This window comes from Xiphophorus hellerii, chromosome 2 (assembly GCF_003331165.1).
Source record: "Xiphophorus hellerii strain 12219 chromosome 2, Xiphophorus_hellerii-4.1, whole genome shotgun sequence".
Lineage (NCBI taxonomy): Eukaryota > Metazoa > Chordata > Actinopteri > Cyprinodontiformes > Poeciliidae > Xiphophorus > Xiphophorus hellerii.
In genome coordinates, this window is record NC_045673.1 from 3,067,900 (window position 1) to 3,083,842 (window position 15,943).

A 15,943-nucleotide genomic window follows, 5' to 3' on the forward strand; every position below is an offset into this window, starting at 1 on the left:
CATCTACACAGAAAGTGTGTTGATCTTGCAACAGGGTAAAAACAGTTGCTAACCCACTGTGAGAAGACAAAGAGTCAGTCTTTGTATTGATCTGTAGCAGAGGTCTGGAACCTGCAGACCCAGAGCAACAAGTGGCTCTTAATAACTGGCTAAATATTAAACACACAACTAATGGTTTTGAAAATTGCCACAATGACGCACAAAGATTTTAGTAGTTTTTCAGTCAGATTCCATTATTTCATTAACTCTCCACAACAAAGTGACATAAACATACCAGTAATATATTTTTTAAATGTGCTCTTTGTTTTATTCTTGAAATATTTCTGACAAATAACTGCATCTATAGATGAAAATGTGTAAATATACATTTTGGAAAAGCTATGTTTGTCTTTATTTTAAAACCCAAAACTCAGATTAAATGGTGGTTCTTTAGAAAGGTGAACTAGTAGATATTCAGCAAAAACTAAGTTGTCTTTTTTCAAAACATCTTAAAATTTGCAGCTCTAAATTGTTTTTAATAATCTGGACTGAGGGCAGAAATGGATTGTACAGGATGCAGACTTCTGGTTTGTAAAAACCAACCTTCATTTTTTAAAAATGTATTAAACTGAGGAATATTTTCTTCTTCTCTCGGTTTTCCTTTCTCTTTTTCTTTACTATAACCCAACATCCCCTTCAACTCTTTCTCCCGGTTTCCTTCTTGATGGCGTATCAGCCTCTCATCCAATCTGCTCCTCTGTCACTCACTGTCAGATTCCTCTCCAATTTCCTCTATACTTAGCTCCAGCTGTCACCTCCTTCTGAAAATCACATCCGCAGGTTCACAGGAGCTGGCTTAACATGAACCCAACACGTCTCTGAGCTTCACACACTCAGCCGTTCATATCTTCACATGAACAGTCGATGGTCGCTGTTACACATGGTTAGGAGTCACTGAAATAGGTGGAGGAGTTTATCTATCTTACCTGAGTTAAAACAAACAGAATGGAGATTCATTCTCTGCCAATCATGGTGGAAATATGAACTGAGCCTGAAGGAGAAGCTGTCCAGGTTTTGGTTATTACCAGATTAAATGTTTTGTTCTTTCTTTGATGTGTTTTGTTCATTGTTTGCTCTATAACAGTTAATATGGTGAAGTAAATGAACCTGGCTGTATAGTCTTTAACAATGTGTTGAGTTGAAATTAGTTGCAGATTTCTCTATTCAACATAACTCCTAATTATTTGGTAAATTTTTGCCTATTAGGGAGCTTTTCATAGAGCATATCTACCATGTTAAAATGTGACTTTAGAAGCTGAAACAGCCAGAAGCAATGCTGCTGGACTTAGTGCTGATTGGTTGAACCGCCAAGAGCAGAAAAAAGGGAGACTGTGGATGTTAGCTTCTGTGTTAGCATTAACTGTGCGTATTAATGCATATTAAGGTGCAGTTGTAGGTTTTCGCTATTTTTGGGTGACTGTGGTCACTAATCCATGTGAATCCCAGCAATCCACTATGCGGAAAAAATTTTTTTCCCAGACTCTTCAAGTTTGGCCTCAACTTTCTTAAATAGATCTTTTTTTGTTCACCTCAGATTAGATTTGAATGTTTTTGAACTTGACAAAGAAAAGGATGTAAATATCTCTGTCTATTGTATTAGCACTTAAATTTGCTGAAACCTTTTCACCTAAACGCTTACTAACGTTGCTTTAAATTAAAAATAAAAACAAACTCCCACCAATAATTGGAGCTCATTTCGTGTATTTGTTTGCATGTTTATTTGTTGTATTTTGTTTGCATCATATTGCAAAGAAAAAAATTACCACATTTCCAACCGAAAGACCCAAAACCACTGAAAAAAATCATCTCTAGAAATATGCAGGCCGATTACTGAGATCAGCTTTTTACATGTAATAGTTCACGGAGCACACGGTCTCTCTCTTTCTCTCTCCAACTATTTCTCTCTCTCTCTCTGTCTCTGTCTCTCTTTCCTGAGTGGTTTGCTCAGCTACAGAATAACCGGCCAAAGATGAAGCGCCTGGAAGTGATATAGTACCGCATAGCTGGAGATCTTTAATAGGAAACTATCAGGCCAGCATGAGATGGAGCAGACGGTGGTTAGAGAGAGAGAGGAACGGCTCCTGTTGGACTTTTTTTCAGGAACCGTTGTTGACAAAGACACATGAAGGTGCTGCTCTCTGTGTGTATTAATGTGTGTGTGTGTTTAAGGAGTGGATTTATTCCAGACAGCTGTCCTGAGCCAATACACTTTGTATGCAAAGAATTTTTCACTGTCTCTCAGGGTGGCGGGCGAGGGGTCGTCGTCATGGCGGCTGAAGGTGAACGGTTTGCTCATCATTCTGGGATGTGACGGCGCTCAGCTGGTTTGGTAGGAGTGGGTTTGAGTGGGATTTACATTTAGCTTGAATATTTACCAGAAATTTACATTTATGATTCGTCATTAAATAAAAGTGGAGAACAAAATTTTACAGATTGGAGTGATTTTTTTTAATCTCATAGAACTGAAAACAGCATAGACTTTTCTTGCTTGTTTGAATCCCTGACATCACTGGATCTATGGTGGGCTGTGAGGGTCACATTAAAGTTTTACATGCAACACCTTTTCTTTTTTTTTTTTTTTTTTTTTTTTGTAACCCCTCCAGGGGGTCTTTTTGTGGGCTCTAGTGTCCCTTTTTATGAAGTAGGCTGACAGGAAACAGGGAAGGAGAGGGGGGAAGACATGCGGTAAATGTCGCCGGGTCCGGGAGTCGAACCCGCGACCGCCGCGTCGAGGACTTGAGGCCTCCAAATGTGGGTCGCGCTAACCCCTACGCCACCACGGCACGCCCACGCAACACCTTTTCTAATGGCAATAAATAGCAAGAAAATCTCCAGAACTATGATCAGAGTGATTCCTCTCCTCTTTTGCAACATCTTTGCAGCAGTTTTTCAGACCTGCATAAACTTCCGTTTTATCCTGAGAGCATTTTCCAGCCAAATTTTCAGTTTTGTAAATCATCACACAATCTGCATTTGTAACATTTTTTAATCATACACCACAACAATGCCGTAAATTATTTCCAAGAATGTGGATTAAGATTATTTTCACCCAGATTAGGATCTTATTTTTAGTTTTCCTTTGACTGCTCTCTTTAGAGGTCACCACTGACTCCGTTTCAGATCCTTCACCTCTGTGTTTTTCTTGCCAACTCCAATAAGCTTCCATGCTCCTCCTGTTTTACTTTTATCATCTGTTCTTGTTGTCAGGTTTTCCTTTTCTAAATCTGACCTGGATTTCTTAACCGAGGTTGCTTTTCTGAAGTATATTTTTATAATTCTCTGCAGCCATAAATAAGTTATGAATCCATAAATGTTTACCCTTCCTGACGCAATGCCAACCGTTTACCAAAAAAAAAAAAACCCCTGGGTTTGACGACTCGCTGTACTCTGCTGCTGAATGAATGAATGTTGGCATTGAAAACTTCTTTTATTCATCCTTTCTCCAAAGTTCAGCTTTTACATTTTGGACTCTGCATGTTTGTACCAGTTAAGTTGAGATTTTTCAATACTTTCTGGGATGCAGTTGTAGTTTTCTGTTAGCTAGCACCAAACTGAAAGGTTATTTCACAGTTTTGTTTTGTTTTTACACATTTTTGATTGTTTTAATTGTATCTCGTTCAAAATGTCCCAGTCAAGGCTGAAATGGATAATTTTACATTGACTGAAAAGATTATCAGGATCTCCAAAAACAAAAAATGAACAATTTGTTTCTTCTTTAGCATTATGACCACGGTAGAGTTGGATAAACATAAAAATTAAAGCTTTTAAACAACATCTGGGATCTGGGAAATCATTTTTATAAAAATGATGTCAGACATGAAGTCAAAATCTAAAAAATGTCTGATAAACATCAAGTTTTCATTTCCTAAACTGTCAACAAAACAGCTGGCAGAAATAGTTTAATAGCTCCGTTGGTTTGTTTGGTATTTGTCATAATTTTTTTTAACAAAGCCCTGAACTACCTGCTGCTGTACAGTTGTATATCAGTAGCTGAAAAAAATAGATGTAAGAAAACATAAGATAGTTTTGGAGCTGAATGAAACGGCAGTGACTTAAACCGGTTTATTGTGCCGTAATAATCAGAATCAATAACAGTAATGGAGATTCACTTAGCACAAAACTGCACTGCAACACAGATCTGCATCCCATGAATGTATCTTTCCTTTCCTCCACGCTTTGTGTGCACAACCATAATTACATACAATGAGTCTCTCCTCTCTGCTGCTGAGTGTGAGGCTGAACAGCAGTTCTTTTTTCTCGCTGTCTTCCCCGCCCTGAGTGGATTTTAACACTCTAATAGCACATACTGTACATTCCCTACATCCGCCGCCTCCATGGTCGGGGATGGGTGTGGCTGCAGGGAGCTCAGCCAGGGTGGCAACAGTAAAGGATGGCACACACGCTGACGGGCGCGCACGAGTCTGAGAGTAAGAGCTGCTGAGGCGAACTGCAGGAGGGCTGAACGCCGATGAAATATTTAATCGCTTTTATTATTCAGTAACTGCCTGAGAGAACGAGGGGGAGGCGGTGGGTGAGGGAGGTTGTGTGCCCAACTCCGGATGCTTCTCTGACATCTCTGTCTCTGATGTGAGTTGGACAAATTCATCCTAGGATTGGAAAACAAAGGAAGAGGAGGAAAAAACAGAGGGATGGGTAGATAGAAGAGGGGGGTGCAACAGAATGGATGGGAAGGATGAGAGAGAGAGAAAGGAGGAAGAAAATCAGACTATCTCACCATCCCGGGAAAAGAGGAGGGTTACCATGGTAACTGCAGCCGAGCGCCACGTGATGCAGAGGAGGGAGAGACGGAGCAGAAGGGTGGGGCGTCTCGCTCCGCCGGCAGACGGCAGAGGAGGAGAAGGAGGAGAAGAGAGGGAGAGAGGGGACGGGTGTGAAAAAAATAAATGGTTTCCAGAACAAGCAGAAGACCCAAAGAGTCAAAAACCAGATCACAAAGGAGGTTTGAGTCACAGAGCAAGTTGCTCCATAGGTTGGGTTTATTTTTTTTACAGAAATCCGATTGGTTGATGAATCCCATGACGTTAAAAAGCCAGTTAAACTTATTTATACGCGTCACTTTTACTGGATGTGAATGACCTGGTTCTGTTCTTAAAATGAACCAGTTACTCAGTAAAACACACAAGAGAAGGAAACATCTGAGATGCTAGAAACACAATAATAAATTTCCATTTATACAAAATAAAAATGAGATGAATATCTGATGACAGGACCTGCTGGTGAAGGCAGGCAGTTATTAAACAGATCTAAATCAGTTCTATATTTTATTTTGAATCTTTTTGGGGGAATTTTGTGTTTTTCTGTTTCTGTTTTTGGAAACCCAAATCTATTCTTTATTAACTTTTTTGCTGCTCTGTCCACTGATTCATTTCACTTATTTTTTTTCAACGAAGTCTCCTAAACAGATCCGCTAATTGTTAGAATGAGTGACAATTATAAATCAGTTTATTTATTTCACATATATCATAAATTTACCTTTTAAACAGTGATCAACCATTTTAAGTGTCCCAGTATATTTTCCTGAAAGTCTGGACAAACACGCACATTTTCATTTCATCACTAAAGGACGAAAATACGGGTCTTTGATCTCGAGTCCATTTAGAATCTGTACTCTGGTGTTTTCTGTTGCTTTTTGAGTATCAGTTTATTCATTGCTGGGTGGCTTTTCACAAATGTAAAGAATTAAAGCATGAAGCGTGAAAAACGAAATAACAGTTTAGAGAAACCAAGTTGCTTAAAGAAGTCGATTGGGTCGGGTTTCTGATAGCTGAGCTACGCTTGTTCTCCCTGGAAACGCCAGGAATCGACTCCTGACCACAACTGGTACAGAAAGTCACGTTGTGCATCTTGTGGATCGGGTCATGACAGGAAGTACGAAGACACGAGTATGGGGGGAAAACTAAATGACCCAGAGCTTCTCAATTTACATGTTTTTCCTTGATATAAATTGAGTAGAAATAAAAACTTCCCCATAAATGAAGCTTAATTCATATTAAGATATATTTGGTCTTTTATCTTTGGTAGTTGGAAGTGTTTTTAGAGTGGGTTTCAGGTATTTACACCTGATGCATTTGGTTTGCTTTAATCGGACCAGAGTTAGTTTTGCTCGTTGATCTGGACTGAATACACTCAATTCTGGTCTCGAGCCAAACAACCCGACCCGAACCGACTTTTTTAGGTGGTCTTGGTCTGCTTCCAAACGATCTCTGGTGCGGTTCTGGTGTGAATACAGACCAGGCTCGATTCGAAGCAACTACAGGAAACCATCTTTTGTTCTAACGCTGTTACTGCATGTAGTGATTGTACTGGAATCATACCTTTCATCTGCATTTTTAGGCAACTTTCCAAAATTTGAAATGCAGCAAGCAGGACTTCCAGGTTTGTTTTCTTCCTAGCACTGTAAACAAAAGAGAACAAGGCTGGAATGTCTGTATAATTGAAATAACTCGTCTTGTGGTGAGTTTGTGCATTGATGCAATACAAATAAATAAAATGAATTGAATTGTATTTTTACAGGAATTACAATTTAAAATATTTTACTGCGAAAATAGTGTGACAAAGATTTCTCTGTCTAGAAAAAGAAAACTTTTATCAGGCCAAAACACAGCAAAGCGAGATTATCTCGCGGAAATTACGTATCTGTGTGATCAGGAAATTAGATCTTGTGCCTTGAATTTACAACTGAATGTGTGACAAAAACAAGTGTTGAAAGATATTTCCAGAATTTCAGTTCATGGCTTAATTGGAAAATAAACAGCCATGCCTTTTTAATATGTTTGAAGAGTTTCCTGGGCTTTGGCTCTGGATATTCAGGGAGTTTGTGGCGCAGTGCCCAGTTCTTTAAACTAAAGCTGGACACACACACAGACACACACACACAGGAAGCTCATGCTCTGTTTCATCTGGTGTCCTCCTCCATTCAAACCCCCTGAAGCACACAACTTTCAGTCCATTGCAGGCATTGTGTGGCTCTGCTCACACAGGACAGTCGCAGGAAAACGTGGAGTTCTGTTTCCTGCAGCTTGCTGAAATCCACTCAGTCTGAGTGGGATCAATGTTCGGCAGAGGATGACTCCGAGAAGCAGCTTCGGCTTTTAGGAGGAACTTGTCGGCACATCCCGGTCAAAGGTCACACCATGGACTCTGGCACTTCAACCCCTGCAGTTCCTCTGGGAAAGAAATGTCTTCACTGAGAGAGGCGGAGTCACATTCTGTGTTTGTTATTCTGTGGACGTTAACAGAATAACAAACTGTGAATAAAACTGGATCTGATTGCATGGACGTCGTTAAAATGAGCTGAACAGGGGGCGTGCTGTGGTGGCGCAGGGGGTTAGCACGCCCCACGTTTGGAGGCCTTAGTCCTTGACGCGGACGTCGCGGGTTCGACTCCCGGTCCCGACGACCTTTGCCGCATGTCTTCCCCCCTCTCCTCACCCTTCTTCCTGTCTGCCTACTGTGGAAAAAATACGAGCCACTAGCGCCGCAAAAACTCTTCGGAGAAAAGAAAAAAAAATACAAAATGAGCTGAACAGGAGTTCATTTTGTTTCGAAGCTGTTTAAGCAAAACCATATGCACTAAGTTTATTTATCTTTTACTTTGAACAAACAATACAAAGGAAAGACTGAAAAAATATAATGAGGTAAACAGTCATGCTAATTGACTTGCAATTTTACACAATTTGCTAGAAAAAGGGCATTTGGAAGTAGTGGTGGGCATTTATCATGATAAATTTATTATCATGATAATTCTGATTTATTGTTGTCATGATAAACTCCAGTTAATCTTACTTAAAACCCCCTTTCAATGAAAGCATCAATAAATTAGAAAATACGGTTAAGTACAGATATGCTTTGTAGTTTAATTATACAAATGCCACTTCTTTGTGTTACTGTTGTCCTAAAGAAGCGTATTATACGTGGGAACAGTATTTGTGTTTGTGGGACAGTAATTGCTGTGACACAGTTTTTATTGTTATCACGATAGAGAGAATTGAGAACATTTTTAACCTTTGAAGTCCCATTCTACCCAACATAATTTCAAATCAGTTCATTTTTTAAGATGGTCAATATCTGTACTTTGAGTTCATCATTTTATTCATTCCATAAATCTACCCCACACATTTAGATACAAAAACTATTTTTGGTTGTTCCCTAAAATTATAACTCCCCTCTCTGTCACAAAACTTTTTTGCATGTTGAGTGGAAGTTGACGGATGTACATTAGATTTCCCAATATTCCACTTTATGTAGTATTCTGACTCATTTCGTCTGTATTGCACTCTTGGCTGTAAGTTTTGGTACATATTAAGCCAAACTTGCACACAAAAACCCAAATGTGGTTCAATGAAAGTATTATATAAAATAAGCAGTGACTTGTGGTCCATCTGATAGACAGGTGAAGGGAACAACCCTGATAGTTTTCTTATCATGGTGCCTTTTAGTGGATGGGAACATAAAAAACATAGGAGACATTTTGATTGTTAGATTTTTATTTGTCTTTAGTTTTTTCCAAAACTGTCTCTTTTGTTGGGTTTTCCCAGTCTGTATTGATAAGTAGTGAACCAGCAACACGTTCATTGTTGCCCGTGTTGTATGATCCAGTATGTGTTTAGTATGTTTATGAAGCTGATGCTGATTATGATGGAATGATGAGAGTAAACTCCACTGCGCTATAAAGCTGGACAGTAAAATAGACTACAGATCCATCCAGCTGATACTGGTTTATAAGTGATGAAATGTTACTGTAGGGTTTTCATGCTTTTTCTGTATTTTGTCACATTTTTGTACTTTAATGCTTGAATTTCATATTTTTGATCATTTTTTCCATTACCTTCTTGGGTTTCTGGCCAAAACAGTTGCTTGACAACAAGCCTTAGTTATAATATTTCACAAATACTAAGTGGAAATATGCCTCCCACATGCGTATCAGCAGCCAGGTGATGTTGCTTTGTGAATTCTGGCACAATGTGAGTCATTGGCAACAATGTTTTTATCACTTTGGCTGATAATCATCTAAAGTCCTAAACAACACTAAAATAAATCAATACTCAAGATGATTGCTGCAATAACTTCCTGCAGTTGCCACATTGCAGAGGCTCAATAAACCAATCATAATCAGCTAAATGAGTTCAAAGGAATGCCTCAAACTGCTATTTTAAAAGCTTAAAGAAGCGACATTTATAAAGGTGGAAATAAATTTCTCCACACCAAAACAAACTACTTTGAGCCACAGTAGATGTTTATTTTAATGTTTCAAACAACAAATATACCTTAAAATGCATTGATTTGCACAGTGGAAACCATCTTTGTACTACACCAGAAGCTAATATCTGCAGACTCCCTTATTTCTGCTCTTCAGGATCCAACCAATCAGCACAAAGGAACAGAAAAGGTGCTTCTGGATTGGCTGCTTTGCACCAAAGTTTCCTAAGCTCCATTTTCTCTCAAACAACTTGCGAAACATTTTTTGAGTCAGCAGATTTTGGAGTTACATTCCCCTGAAAAATCCACAAATAGGTTAATCTGCAAATACAGAACCTTATTGTTCATATGGTAAACATGATACATAACATGATAAGCTACTCTGTGGGGAAACTCTGTAAACTATTAAATCTTGTTTCAATGAATATGTTAAATCTTTTTGGCATAATTAAAAGTTGGCATTTTAGACATTTAGTTTAAAATACTAAGATAAACTAACATGCAGCATTTGGTGTCAGGTTTGAAAAATGACTTGACACAACCATACCAGACCATACCAACTTTATTTATGAAGCACTTTATACACCAACAGGACCAAAGTGCTATACACAAAAATATAATGCAATTATAAAATAGAAAAGATCGAATATAAAATACATATTAATATACAGACACAAAGTGACAAAGTGAAACCTCTCAGATTGTGCCAAAAGCCAAAGAAAAAAGATGGGTCTTAAGAAGGACTTAAAAACAGCGAGTCTTATGCCCAAAGGAAGATCATTCCACAGCAACAGAACACAGTTGAGTTCATCTCTGCCATGATGGGTAGAGCAGAGGAACTGACAGGGGAGATGGGAAGGACAAGTAGGGAAGAGACAGATTTGATTGAAAGGAGAGGAGTAAGTCATCGTGAATGTGGCTGGTGTTCAAAAATAGATGCAGAGAGGGGAAACCGAACACAGCTTGGTGAAACAGGCGAGAAGAGACAAAAAACAGCCGAAGAAATGACAGAAGTTCTGAGGAGAATCAGAGGGGGGGAAATATGATGCAGAGGGAGGAACATTAGAGAACAAAACAAACATGTCAGTGAGCTAGAACGGAAAGACGGATGAAGGACAGAACAATGCTACAGAAGGACGAGTGCAGATGGAGGGACAGAGGGACGACATGGTGGAGACTACTAATGAGGGACCAGAGGCCCGCTGGCTGCAGGGCGGAGAGGTGACATGTTTACACATGGAGATGAAGAGGGAGAGACAGGAATGGAGGGAGGAAGAGGAGTGGCAGCTCTGGGTGGATTCTGATAAACCAGTCTACTGGCTCAACTTGGTCAACTGGTTCAACTGGGACTCATCCTGTCATTTCTGCCACAACCTTCCTTGTCTTCTTCTTTTCTTTTCTTCAGTTTGAACTTTTCTCCTTTGTTCGTTCATCTTTCCTTACCTACTTACCTCCTTTCTTTCTTCCTTTCATTCCTTCAATCCTGCCTTTTTCCTGTTCTTGTCCTTCCTTTCTTTTTTCCTTCCTCCCTTCCTTCATTCATCCTCTAATGCCCCCTTTTATTCTTTTCTCCTTACCTCCTTCAGTCCCATCCTTTTTTCTCGTTCTCCTTTGCCTGTTCACCTTTTCATTCCTTCTGTTCAGGTTGAAGCTTCATCTTGATTAAATCATCCAGTTCTAATTTAAATCTGAAAAACTATGCCGTCCACCATAAGTAGAGGTTTTGTTTTATAAAACTTGCTGCATTGGTTTTGAGGTGTCGGCTGGTCGTTATTGAACTATGTGAGATCATGCAGAAAGTTTTTCAAGTTAAAATGAATAAATGATGTGAGAAGTTCTGCTGATTGTGTGGAATCCCGGTCTCTGGATTTACCAGGAGGTGATGTCAGCAACTTTAGATTTTAATTATTATTCATATTTATTAGATTGATTCCTCGCTCACTGCCGACCGAGTCACAATCTGCTGATATGTAAAAGAGCAGAGACCCTGGTTCAGAGAGTGAGGCGAGTTAATATTAGAAACAGCGTGGCTAACAGGCTCCAGAACATAACTGAGTATCTTAGACGTCACTCAGCAGCATGCTGGCAGCAGATGAATGATGCAGCGCTGCATACTGCAGACTCATCACAGTCATCCACATGTGTTGTAATCGAAACTGAAGGTGGATCAGCTCCATGTTCAAGTGTGTAACCTTCATGTAGAGTTGTATCATCTGTTAAAACAGCCACACTTACAGATTCAGTGACATGAAACTGTCTTCTCACTGAAATATGCAATATAAATAAACTTCAGAAAACTGTTTCTCTGCAGCAGCTTAACTGCAAAAACACAAAACCATATTTTTAGTTTAGTTTCTAGTGCAAATATCTTAGTACATTTGAAATAAGGCAAATCTAACTTGTAAGTAATGTTTCGGCAAGATGTAAGAACTTATTTTAAGTAAATATTTCCTTAATATTGATTAAAAAGTTCTAATTCCACTTATACCAAGGGAAAAATGTTATGTTATTAGTGACATAATCTGCCAGTGGAGCTAGTACTATTTCATCACTTTTAAGGAATTATTTACCTAAAACAAGCTAGTATATCTTGATAAAAAGTGACTTAGTGACATCGGAAAAATGTTTTTCAATAAAAAATGTCACTTTATGGAATAATCTTGACAGTTTTTTTTGTTTATCTTTTGTGTATATTTGAAATATATTTGCAATAGTCTTCTGAGTTGAATACTTAATTTGATTTTTCTGTGAATAGGAGGCAGATATAAGTTTATACTTAATTCTGCTGCTTTTCATTCGTAGCTTCTTTTATTTGTTACTTTTTTAGTTATTGTTGACTGAATGAAACAATAAAATAAAACTTATAAGGTAGTTTTATCTCATTTCCAGTGTACTAAGATATTTGCATTAGAAACTAGACAAAAATACTCTGTTTTAAGATTTTGTGTTTTTGAAGTGTTCAAAAGAAAATCTTGAATTGACTTGTTGAATTATACCAATTGGGAAGAGAGTTTCAGTAAAGAAGCACTTGGAGCGTTATGATGGTGCAAACCTTTGTTAATGATGTAGAGGCAGCAAATGTAGTGATGCAACAGAAGAGGGTAAAAGTGCAAAAGAAAAAAGAAAACCTGCTTATTAAGCCGTTTACAGCTTGTGGCTCTGATTTGGGGTTAAACTGGGCGATCCATGAGTTCATCAGAGCAGCTGTGTTTAAATCACCTCTGTGCTCAGGTTCAGTCACTTTGCTGCTAAATTTTGTAGAATGTCAGACTTCACACAGACCTTGTCTTCAGGTGGTGTAATATGAGCCTGAGTGCTGCACAATCTAATTATAATGTCTGGCTATAATTACATTTCGATGAAAATCGGCTCCAAATCTGACACACTATACCGCTCCACTGGCTTCATGCTGAGTTCTCTGACGTAAAGCTTAATGATGTATTGTTTTAGTGACAGCAATTATTGGGTCTAATGTGGATTTTAATGCATTCCTTAATTGATATTTATCTCCTGTCGCTGTGTTATGTCTTTATTTCGCCGCTGAGGGCTCCGGGTTTCCTATTTCCCGTTTATAGTATATCCTGCTGTACGTTCTGTTTGTTTTTCACTGTGGTGTGTAAATCTAAAGTGTCACTGACTCAGATAACAAAACCTGTATTTATCTGATCGCCTTTACTGCTGACGTGTACATTTGTGTGGGGAAAACGGATTAATCCAGGAATGTTTATTTTCCAGGAAGCAGAGGGAGGATTGGATGATTCCGGAACCATTGTATAATTTCTTAATTTCTTTTTGTAAAATAATTCTGCTGACAGAAATCCCAATGTTTAAGCTCTTGTTAGCACATGCATTGCCATCCACATTTAAAATCAGATTTTTTTTTTATGAAATTAGCAGAATTTTGTAATCAAAAAAAATCATTTGCCTGTGGTGAGCTTCTTTTAAACAATTATGTAAAGAAACGTCACATACAGTACCCTGAGAAGTATTAGAGGTTTACCGTTACAGATTTAAAAATTATTTAAGGCAAAATAACGAGTAAATGCAAAATGGATTTTCCAAATATTTCTTTGAAAATCTGTGATTTAAAGTTGACCTATTATTAGTCCCTGAACAGGTTCGGATAGGCCTGTAGACGATACAAAACAGGTTCAGTACATGTAACTACTGAATAACTCACTTCAAATATGAGTGGAACTTGACCGTCAAACGGTTTCATGGTTAAGTACAATATCTGGAGAGAAAGTGAATAAAAATGCATCCAAACTTGAATAAAAAGTTTTTGAAAATGCCCAGAAGACCTGGAGAAGTTTTTAATTAGGACCGCTTCACATGATTCAAAGAACGAACGTCTGCTTAGAGAAGGAAAACGGATGAATTGTGGGTGGTTTTAACCTTTAACCTAGTACTGAATGCTTTTATCAATGAAGTTTTTTGGCTTGTCCTTTCAAGTACAAAACAAATTTGTTTGAGAAAGGCCGATTTTAAAAAGAAAATCTATCAATATTGTCTTTTTTTGTGATGTTTTGCTTCCTCTAATCTAAACCATGAACATGAAGACATAAACATCTGTAGGTTTTAAGTGTAGCGGATTAACTCTGTTGTCGGGTTTTTGCGATCATATGAGCGGTTTATGATGCTGTGACTCGGTGAGAAGTGCTGCATTGGAGCGTCTTTGTGTGGAAGGAGCCCGGAGCTGATCAGGAGCCTCTGGCCCTGAAGGGAAGCGCGGCCGGATCACAGCTGCATGACCATGACAACAGCCTAAAAACAAACCTCTGCCAGGCTGAGCGAGATGCCAGAGTGCTCCGTCTATTTCCAGCCCTCTGGATCTTCTGTATGTGCAGCTTTTAAAAGGCCACTTCAGTCTGAATGTCCAGTGTTATTATTATTATTATTATTTTTAAGGTTTGCCCACAATGAAGAGTGATGGAAATAGATCTGGAGTGACGCCTCTGTAGGAGCAGCTCTGTCGGGTGGTTTTGTTCAGTAATAGCACATGTTCCACTGTTTTCAGGGCTTATGTCATTCTTCTGCCCTGTTTGAACTTTGCCCTTGTTCTCTACTATATTTAACACTTCATCAGTTATTATTTGTCGAAGTGAACGGGTAGACGTCCTGTTGTGTTGAGGTGTTTTCATCAATCCCTCAGAAATAGCTTGCAGCATGCTAACCAATTGTTTTCTTTTTTGTGTTTGTGTTGCAGGCGGACGCTAAGATGGTGTGTGACGTCGTCAGTCGTATGGAAGACACAGAGCCGTACTCCGCTGAGCTGCTGGGCGCCATGATGCGCCTGTGGGCCGACTCGGGCATCCAGGAGTGCTTCAGCCGCGCCCGGGAGTACCAGCTCAACGACTCAGCGCAGTAGTACGTCCATGTTTCTAAATCTGTTCATGTAGAGATCTACAAATCAGACGTTAGAGACTCAATGAGGTTTGGTTCAAGCCTTGTTGATACAAGTTTCTTCTTTACTTGTGAGCGCTTTTTGAGTGATGTTTTACTTCCTGTGGTTGCCTTCTTCCTGAAACAGTCATTTTTCTTTGGTAAAACTATTGCCAGACAACATTTTTAACATTTATTTGAGATTTATTTATTTATTTATTTATTTATTTTTCACTGATGGTGAAATCAGATGTGAACCTTTCAGTTGCAGCTTATTTATCACTTCGTGTGTGTATGTGGGGTGGGGGGTTGTTAAATGTCACATTAAAGATTGATGCACACTTCCTATTATGTTGTGGCCTGTGCAGCCGAGCAGAGTGCCCAACCAATGAAACCATAGGACAGACATCACATGACCAGACCACACAAACTGTTGACAAGCGTGCGTTTGTGCATCTTTCCTGAGAAACCCCAGAAATCTGATAACATTTCAGTGAACCAGAGATCAGCTGTGGTCAAAACCTTCTCCTCCTATGACTATTGGAGACGTAAGCGGTATCTATGGGCATGGTGCAGGTTTGGTAATCACACATGCATGTAATGCGTGTTTTTATTCCATAGAAAGCAGAACGCTGCTGTGTGAAAGGAGTAGGTCCTGCCTGAAGCCACCTCTGTGTGTTTGTGTGCAAAGGCCTTGAGTGTTCTGACCTATTTACCACAATGCACATACTGTACACTCCATCTGCGATTTACATTCCTGCCTTTGTGACCCGGCCATAATTTAGAAAGGCGATCACACAAGATGCACATACGCACACTGAGAATAATGTAAAAATGCCACATGAGGTAGCTAAATTCTCTGAGTTGGCAATATTTAACAGTCCATGCAGAGGCAAGAAAACATGCAGTTTGAGTTGTTTGCAACAGATTTTGAATTAGACTTTTTGTTTTGTGGATAAACACAGCAGAAGATTCTCTTTAAATGCTGCAGTGCCGCTGAAGGTGATTATGCTGCAGCTGTAAATTGGTGTAAGAAACTTTAAATTCTTTTTGGTTTTTTTTGGAAAAAACATCATTATATCCCTCATTTTGGGAAATAGTTTTGGTCTCCTTATTCTGCTTCCCTCTGCTCAGCGACGGCAGAAACCTTTCTTCTTCATGCTGCTCTGTGGTTTTATTATGTTACTTTCTGTCACTTCTATAGAAGTCACAAGTAAATATGTGTCAGTAAATCACTCCAGAGGGTGGTATCTAACAATCCCAACTCTGGTTACTAAGCAACAGCCATGAATTCATTCGGCTG

At 39.0% G+C, this 15,943-nt stretch overlaps 1 protein-coding gene across 2 annotated transcripts in view; it reads left to right on the plus strand.

Moving 5' to 3' along the window:
- Positions 1-15,943, plus strand: part of LOC116730937 (guanine nucleotide-binding protein G(o) subunit alpha) — a 109,559-nt gene that overhangs the window by 59,069 nt on the left and 34,547 nt on the right. For both annotated transcript variants that reach the window (XM_032580520.1, XM_032580512.1), the window contains exon 4: positions 14,465-14,625. In XM_032580520.1, coding sequence (XP_032436411.1) covers positions 14,465-14,625 — 161 coding nt within the window. The remainder of the gene's footprint in view (positions 1-14,464; positions 14,626-15,943) is intronic.